This window comes from Musa acuminata, chromosome BXJ2-1, assembly GCF_036884655.1.
Source record: "Musa acuminata AAA Group cultivar baxijiao chromosome BXJ2-1, Cavendish_Baxijiao_AAA, whole genome shotgun sequence".
Taxonomy (NCBI): domain Eukaryota; kingdom Viridiplantae; phylum Streptophyta; class Magnoliopsida; order Zingiberales; family Musaceae; genus Musa; species Musa acuminata.
Window position 1 is genome coordinate 38,612,501 of NC_088338.1, and position 8,750 is coordinate 38,621,250.

Below are 8,750 nucleotides of genomic sequence, written 5' to 3' on the forward strand. Positions count from 1 at the left end.
TTCTAACTTCTACAGGGTTGGTTATTTTCATATGACCCATTCTGGAAACCACCTCAGATGAAGGTAGTGTTTTTGTTGACCTGCTAGTTTAGATTTTATTAATACTTATCTCCGTCATTATCTTATTATTTACTTGAAATTCTGTATTCATGTCCATTTTATACCCAATACGTTTGATACCTATGTTAATCCTTATAATAAAGTTTTCCTTGATTTGCAATTATGTTGCAAATGTTCTTGTATATGGAGGTTGGCAAAATCATGGGATCAATTTAGAAATATCATGTGTGCTTATTTAATATACTATGACAACGAATAAAATGGCATATGATTTGAGAATTTGTTTTATGATGATCATTTGTATAAATTTTAGTAGGCCATCTTTTGAACTGATTTATAGGTTTATAACTAGGATGAGATTGTAAATAAGATGTTCTCAAGAAGTGAGAGATTGGCATTGAAGAATGCTTATCAAGTATCTCTGGATTGATTTAATTGAAGGCAAACAAGAAAAGAAAGCATATGGTCCTATCAACTGCAAAACTGCATCACACAATGTAATATTGAATAACTATTTGGGATTGAATTTGTCGATCATTTCCTGTCACTTGACTATATAGAGTTTTCTTGAACTACATCAACGCTATTGTTTCTGGTGCATCAAAACTTTTTTTTCTCGATATTGGCACAATTTTTTATAGTTATCTACACCATGTTTTGACAGTAGAAGTGATGTTAAACTTATGCTATCATCAGAACTAGTTACTTCTAAGTTGTTATCATTGTTAGGCTTATACCATCATAAGATGTTAAACTTACAAATTGTTGCCACAATTTGGTTCAGAACCTGCAATTTAACTTTTCTTTTATTGTTAGGCTCTCTTGCATTCAGTTCCAATTGGGCGGATGGTAGTTCTTGATCTATTCACTGAAGTAAAACCAATATGGGTTAAATCAAAATAGTTTTATGGTGTTCCATACATCTGGAAAGTTCTCTGTTTCTCAAAATGTTGGTTTTCGTTAATTTTCTTGTAGCAATATGTAAAGATTCCTTTTTTCCATAATCTTGATCAGCAGCAACTTATATTAATTTTCTGCAGGTGCATGCTACACAATTTTGCTGGAAATATTGAGATGTATGGTATTCTCGATGCAATTGCACTTGGACCTATTGAAGCTCGTACAAGTGAAAATTCAACCATGGTTAGTTGCCCTTTTGTGGTACTTCAAATATAATTTATTATGTGCAGCTTATTTTGTGATACATGGTACCTAGTCCCAGGGTTTTTAATTTCAAATAATACTGTCTGGTACGAGCGATACGTACCGGTCTGACAGCATACCGGTACATGGACTGCTCGCTATCGGGCGGAACACTCAATATCGACCCGTATCGGATGATATAGGGGCATATCGAATAGTAACAATTGAAATTTCGATCATTATCGCCCAGCACAGTTACCGCTCGACATAGCACGGTAACGGTTGATTTCGACCGTTACCTACATTTTTTTTCCTTTCTAACCATTATTTGGGCTAGTTCCACATTGTGAATTTGCTGATTATGCCAAATGTTATCAAGGTTCAACAGCTTAAAACATGCCATTACAGTGGTTAGTGTTGTGCTTCTGACCAGTGATATAGGATTGTTGGAATTTGTTATTTTAGTTCACTAGTGAGTTAAAATTATTCCTTAATCTAGGTGTGGTAGCCATAATTTATTTATATAGTTTATTATATTATTTCTTGCATCTCTAGAAAATTACTGGGAAATGTTTGAATATATAAACACCATTTTATGACAGTGTTCACAATTTTAATTTTGTAAAATCTGTAGTGAATCACATCTCATGTTTTCACTATGAAAATGATTGGTGAAGCACGAACAAAATCTGTGCTATCTGTTAAAGGAACTCTTATAAACTGGTAGTGTCAATCTTTTTCTCAAACATATCTTTATTATTCAAAAAATATATTTTTCGGTGCTGAAGCCTTTTTGTGAGCATCAAAGGATATGACTTTGACTACTTGGATAAAGTAAAGTTTGTTTTAGCTAAAAAAATGTTCCCTGTCTCTTTCAACAATTAAAAGTTGTAGCAAAATTTGTTGTGATTTCTATTATAAGTTATGGAATTTAGAAGGAGCTATATATTAATATCATCTCTTAATCCATATATATCCTTGAGGAATATCATTGGTATGTTTTATGTTTGTCTAATATTTCGCTGGTCTAAAGGTTGGCGTTGGAATGTCTATGGAAGGCATTGAGCAAAATCCTGTTGTTTATGATCTGATGTCTGAAATGGCATTTCATCATAAACCAGTAGATGTCAAGGTAATATTTACTTTTGTGTACCCATCTCTTTACCTTATTGAATACCACCCACATGTTTTAAGCTATAATTTTCCTTTCTCGCCTCCTATATGGTGTAATGTATAAATTGAAGATATCCTATAGGTTAGTTACATAGAATAAGTTCAAATAGTTTTCCCAAACAGGTACATATATAATTTAAGATTCTTTTTTCGGTTCAGCAGTTAAGTAGTTCCTGCTTCAATGGCAGATTAAGTCTAGTAATCTATAAACTAGAATAGTATCACTAGAAAAGAAATTTAATTAAAATTTGGAACTTTGTGAAGGACAATATCAAGTTAAATGCATTTTTGTTGTATTGGGCAAATAGGAATTTAATTTTGATTTATTTATTGTAGGTCAAATTGCATTAGCTGTAGATTAAACCTTGCCTTGTGAACAAAATTTTGGCCAAATGTGATCTCAGATGGAGCATGTTTCTTTTCTTTGTGCATGTGTTTTGATTGTACAAATGTGATTTGCGTATCTGTTTATGGGTTTTCACTTCTTCACTTTGCCTACTTTCTTTTTGATCCTTCATTTAACCTTTGTTAGGTCGGATACATTTAAATATGTCCAGCTGGCAAGGTACTTGACCTATTTCTGGGTTTTTATGCATCATTTTTAATATTGAGGAGCTTAGGTGGTCATTTTTTGGTAGAACAAAATGTAGCATTTTCTTTCTGTTCTAGGATATATAATCCGCTTATTGCCATTCTTCCAATTATGTAGCAAGATATAGTTTCTTAGTCATCATGCAAACTCAGCAAAATAGTTTGTTCCATCAATTCAGGACAGCTTAGTAATTGGATTTCAGAATCTGATAATAGTTAAAAGCATGCCTATTTTTACTTGTGGAAAAAGAATAATGGAACTAGAAGCTCAATGAGGAAGAATCACAATGTGAAAAAAGATCCATATTTCACTTTTAGCAGATTTATTTGGTAGAAATAATTAGATCATCTAGTTTGATTGTTGCCTAAATTTCCTACAACTAACATTCTCTTTTGTTCTTTGTCAATGAACAATTTTAGTTGAGAAGTAAATTTGGTGGAATTTTAATGATGTAGAATTCATTATATACATTGTTAAGTGATAAACATATGAAAGCTTGATTTACTGACTGATTATTTCAAAATTTAGATCAGACCCATCAAGAAATGTTTTGGCTTTTCTTTTATCATTTTCTTTTCAGATCTGGGTTGACTTATATGCAACAAGGAGATATGGAAGGTCTGTTCCAGCACTACAAGACGCCTGGCAGATACTATATCATACTCTATATAATTGCACAGATGGTGCCTATGTGAGTTTAATCTTTGTTTTCTCTATTGTAGGCTAATTTATGACTCATAGTAGATCCTCATTATCCACATATAAACTTCATATTCATCTAAAGGTTTTCAGAGTCGAATCTTCTTGCTTGAAATGTGGTGCATTGTGGCTTTAGAAAACTAACCATTCTGAGTGTTCACTACAAAAGATGATTCCTTTTTTTGTAAATTATGGTTTTTGATAAAATTATGTACCACTTTTGAATCAAGCAAACTTGAGGTCATTTTTTGTCATTGCTCTACTTGGATATACCAAACATAGGGTTTAGTTAAGTCTTCGTGACCAAAGTTGACGGCTTTGGGAGGGATATAATTGTTCACAGGAGGTTACAATCTAGGATTGCAAAAAGAGAGTTCAAATACAAATAATTCTTCTTCCATAATTTTGTCAATTGCCAATAGAAGTCACAGTCTATGAATGCCAAAGATCATTTGTATGCATGCAACCAAGAAAGTAAATGTCCATAAGGACTCCATATTTCTTTTACTTTCTTTAAAATTAGGATCAGGAAAAGCAAATCCAATTGTCTTCTTTTGATAATAAGAAACTTGACAGTTGACACAATAACACCAAATAAGTCAAAAGACGAAGATATTGTGAAAGCTTGCCACCATCGGTGGTGATCACATTGAAGTGATCAAGAACCATAAAGGTACCAGTAAGGAAAATCTTTTAATATTTGATCACTTGAATTAATCATTACTTTGTCAATTGGTTCAATAATAGCACAATTAGATATTGCCCTATATTGACTTTTTAGTTCAAAAGATCATGATGTTTTAAGCTGCTTTAGTTGCAGCATCACTACTGGTAACTTCAATGTTTTCTATCCTTATTGGGTTTGGTATTCAGAGAAACACTTGGATTTTAGTAAAAACGGAGATCTACACTCTTCCTCTCTGACAACAGCAGAAAGAGTGCTTCAACTTAAGTCCGAGGAATCAAAGAGATTTTACCATTGATGTTGATAATACATCAATGATGGTACTTACAAACCTGGCTTTAGATTAATTACTTTCTAGATAAAGGTTGATGAGCAAATTATAACAAAAACTATTTTCATTTGGAAAGCAAATATCAAAGGCATGAAAAAAAAAAACCAGCTTTTGGATGTTTTATATAATTATGCGAAGGTTATTCAGTTTTTGAGCCAATGGTAGCTTTCATTTACGAAATTATTTCTTGATTTGTACAAAACCTAAGACTCTAGAATTTTCTTATTGAAGAACAAAATAAAAGAAACATAAAATCCTATTTTCCTAATCATAGTTGTCTCATTTGATAATCTTTGAATTACTTCTACTCAAGGATCACCGTTTTGGGTACTGGACCCATTTTGGTAATCTGCTCAGACTAGTACATATCAATCAGTACTGGTGTACTGTGTGTATCGGTGTTCTGGAGAAGAAGAAAAAGGAGAAGAAGAAGGGGTGGTAGAGGAAGAGGAGGGAGGAGGAAGGAGGTAGGAGGAAAGAAGAAGAGGAGATGGTGAAGAGGAGGAAGAGGAAGAGGAAAATGGGCATTCCTATGAGAAGCAATTAGGCCAAAGGTGGTGTTTGGTGGTGGTGTGCAGTGAGGCCATGGTGTGCCTGAGAAGTGGAGGTCACATTGAGAAGCAAAGGTTGCGCTGTGCGTGAGAAACAATTAGGGTAGTTTCCTTATATATGGATGAACTGAATCGCCCTAAACAGGGGCGGTCTGCATACCACATACCAGTTGATATCTGAACCAGTACATACTGCCTGTTTCGTATCAGTCTAAGTGAAACACGTCATTTGCTTCTACATCTTTTCATCTGTTTTCTTATTCTCTTTATTATCATTTTACTTTTTTTCCTTATCTTCTTTGTTACGGCCTTTATCTTTACTATCGGTCATGATGGTTAATGTCCCAGCAGAGCATTAGAAATCTTTGGCCGCTTTTATAAGCAGAGGCAAAGAAAGAGGTGCTGAGAGCTAAAAGACCAAAGAGAGAGAATTTCATGATCAAGGGCATTAGAAACTTAAAGTTTGCTTGTGATTGGATTGCGCAACTAGACCATAGTCCAAATTGAAGTGGTTCAAGCTAAGCTTTCTTCCAGATTCTAATGGGTAAACCATTGCTTGAATTGGTTTAAATTACCACATGAAATTACAGTTTTACCTCTTTGAGATTATTATCAATAATTAAGTGCATCACTTTTGGTGCTTTCGTGCATTTACTTACCAGTTATTAGTTCTAATGCTTTTTGATGTATCTATATGTCTCAACCGCTCAACAACAGGACAAAAATCGAGATGTAATTGTTGCATTTCCAGATGTTGATCCATCTGTCATATTGATACTAGAGATATTTGAAGAGAGAAAGCTTGTGCATTTTAGTCGACAATTATCAGAAAGAGAGCCACTGAAGGAAACAGCTAATTCTTATGATCAACCACATTTATGGTATTCAACTGCTGATGTCACACGTGCATTAGTTCTTTTCCTAGAAAATGGGTATGATGTATCAGATAGCCAGACTTTCAGGTGATTTGCGATTCATTTGTTTTAGCGTAAAGCTTGCCATGACTAGAGCAAGGAATTGAAACACACTCTGATAGTTATCTGCTTATATGTTAGACTTGCATAATGCTGGTATCTCTCTTCCATCCACATCTCTGACATATTACTGGTATTTATATGCTAGACTTGCATAAAGCTTGCCATGACTAGAGCAAGGAATTCAAACACACTGTGTTAGTTATTTGCTTATATGTTAGACTTGCATATTGCTGGTATTCATCTCTTCCATCTAAATCAGCATATTTGCATCTTAATATTAGTTTCAAAAGCAGCTGAAATTTGACTGATGGTAGTGGCAAAATCCAAGTAGAGTTCTGATTTGACAGGTTTAAGCAATGTACATTGGTAGACGGTTGTGGTTCTGTAACTGCAAAATTATGATGAGTCAATTGCTCAGTGATACTTTTGGATGAAGTCAGTATATTTTCCTTTCCTTCTTATTCCCCCTCTTTTTGTCTTTTTATCTCTTATTTGTTCTATTTTTCCAATTACTAGGTGACTAAGATGTCTTTGTTTCTAAAACAAGATCTTGTACATGTTGCTAGAAAATGAGGTTTTGCATGTGAATTTGGTCTTTGGTCCTTAGCAGGTGTGAAACTGGCATGATATGCAACATTGAGGCTTAGATCGTCCCAACCACTTACTAAATCATTGTCCAATAACCAATTTTCTTTTATGGTTAAAGATACTTCCTTTCTCATGTAAATTTACATTGTTCATAGTTCATACTTCATATTGCTCTCAATGTCCATGATTGCAAGTTCTTTATCCAGTTGTACATTATTTTATGACAATGAAAGCTTATCAAGTTATAACCCATATAAAGCAGTCTAGACTACAGCTCCATGACTAGAATTGGCTTGTGTTTGTTTTGATACATGTAAATTTTTGCTGCTTCAATGGGTATGACTCTTTCTATCAATTCTTGTTGTTCTCATGTGATAAACTTAACGGATAATTATATAAAATGATAAATATTGTAAATTATCTGCATCCTTATCCATTTTTTCTCCCTTTCTTCCACATAAAAATATTATACAGTTCAATATTATCATAAATTCAGCTACAAACAATATTATACAGTTCAAATATTTATTCCCATCAATAATAAATTTTTGTAAATCATGTCAATATTAGGAGCTTTTAACATGCAACTATATTTTGATAATGGATCTTATATGAATTTTAGTTTCCTATTATTCCAGATATGATCTCGTGGATCTCACCCGTCAGGCATTAGCAAAGTATGCAAACAAAGTATTCTTGAAGATTATAGAAGGGTACCAACTCAGTAATTTAAAACAAGTGACCATATATAGCCAGCACTTTCTTGACCTTATGAAAGAGCTGGACATGCTTTTGTCATGTCATGATGGATTTCTGCTTGGACCCTGGTTGGAAAGTGCCAAACGCCTTGCAAGAGACCCAGAACAGGAGCAACAGGTAAGATTCTTGTTGTCACCTGTTTGCCCTCCTCAAATTTGAATACTTGTATGCCTATTTAAGCAGGATTCTGCCATTGTCATGCTTCTATGGTGCAGTTTGAATGGAATGCAAGGACTCAAGTAACCATGTGGTTTGATAACACTGAGACCGAAGCTAGTTTGCTTCGTGATTATGGTACATACAAATGCAGAAACAATTTTCTTTATACCCTTTACTTTGGTGTCATCAATCTGTTTTAATGTAATACTCTTGCGACAATCTCATTTGTGCAGGAAACAAGTACTAGAGTGGTCTTCTACTGGACTACTATGGGCCAAGAGCATCTATATATTTCAAGTACATGATAGACAGCTTGGTGAAGGGGGAGAGTTTCCCATTAGAAGACTGGAGGAGGGACTGGATAGGCCTTACCAACAAGTGGCAAAGCAGTAGAAATTTGTTTCCAGTGAAAGCTTCTGGTGATGCTCTAAATATATCTCGATGGCTATATGACAAGTATTTATGTACTGATAACTTGCAATCACTTTATATGGGTTCAAACTATGATGAAGCTGCTAATTTTGTGATCTTTTATGTTTGACACACAATCTCCTGATGATAATTTCGTTCCCAAAGTTCAAAAGAATCTTATTGCCTTGGTTTTTTTATCAAAGCAATTATGTTATGAGTTGTTTGTTCCATAATGGATTCCTAATCTATTTGTCGAGAAGGCATTGTCTAGGCAATGATATGTCAATTTGCCACAATTTGAGTTTCTTATTACTCTGTAACACCAGAGTCAACTTAGTACTTATGAGCACTTAATATGTTTGGTGTTCTCACTGTTTATGGACTATGGACATTTCAAAATATATTAATGAGAACTTTTAGTACCAAACAAGAAGTTAATCATTTTTTATGATAAATGCTATTGTTGACTACTGCAATAATTTTAATTTCTTTTGAGTTTCCTGACACCTGAACCGACATAGACCAAACTTACCAGAATTGTCATGGGCACTGTCAAGCTACAGCACTTTTAATTCAGTTTTCAAAGCATGCTTGTGACTTATGGGCATAAATATTTGATTTA

At 33.9% G+C, this 8,750-nt stretch overlaps 1 protein-coding gene across 2 annotated transcripts in view; it reads left to right on the top strand.

Annotated features, from left to right (window-relative positions):
* Positions 1 to 8,175, top strand: part of LOC135599177 (alpha-N-acetylglucosaminidase-like) — a 9,634-nt gene extending 1,459 nt beyond the window's left edge. The window contains exons 3-11 of one of the 2 annotated variants that reach the window (XM_065094004.1): positions 16 to 63; positions 877 to 1,009; positions 1,101 to 1,203; positions 2,237 to 2,335; positions 3,549 to 3,659; positions 5,952 to 6,196; positions 7,438 to 7,675; positions 7,774 to 7,852; positions 7,951 to 8,175. In XM_065094004.1, coding sequence (XP_064950076.1) covers positions 1,008 to 1,009; positions 1,101 to 1,203; positions 2,237 to 2,335; positions 3,549 to 3,659; positions 5,952 to 6,196; positions 7,438 to 7,675; positions 7,774 to 7,852; positions 7,951 to 7,964 — 891 coding nt within the window. In that variant the 5' untranslated portion in view covers positions 16 to 63; positions 877 to 1,007 and the 3' untranslated portion in view covers positions 7,965 to 8,175. Of the gene's footprint in view, positions 1 to 15; positions 64 to 876; positions 1,010 to 1,100; positions 1,204 to 2,236; positions 3,660 to 5,585; positions 5,780 to 5,951; positions 6,197 to 7,437; positions 7,676 to 7,773; positions 7,853 to 7,950 lie in introns of those variants that run through there. The other variant, XR_010481858.1, reaches the window with a different exon arrangement.
* The last annotated feature ends 575 nt before the right edge of the window (positions 8,176 to 8,750 follow it).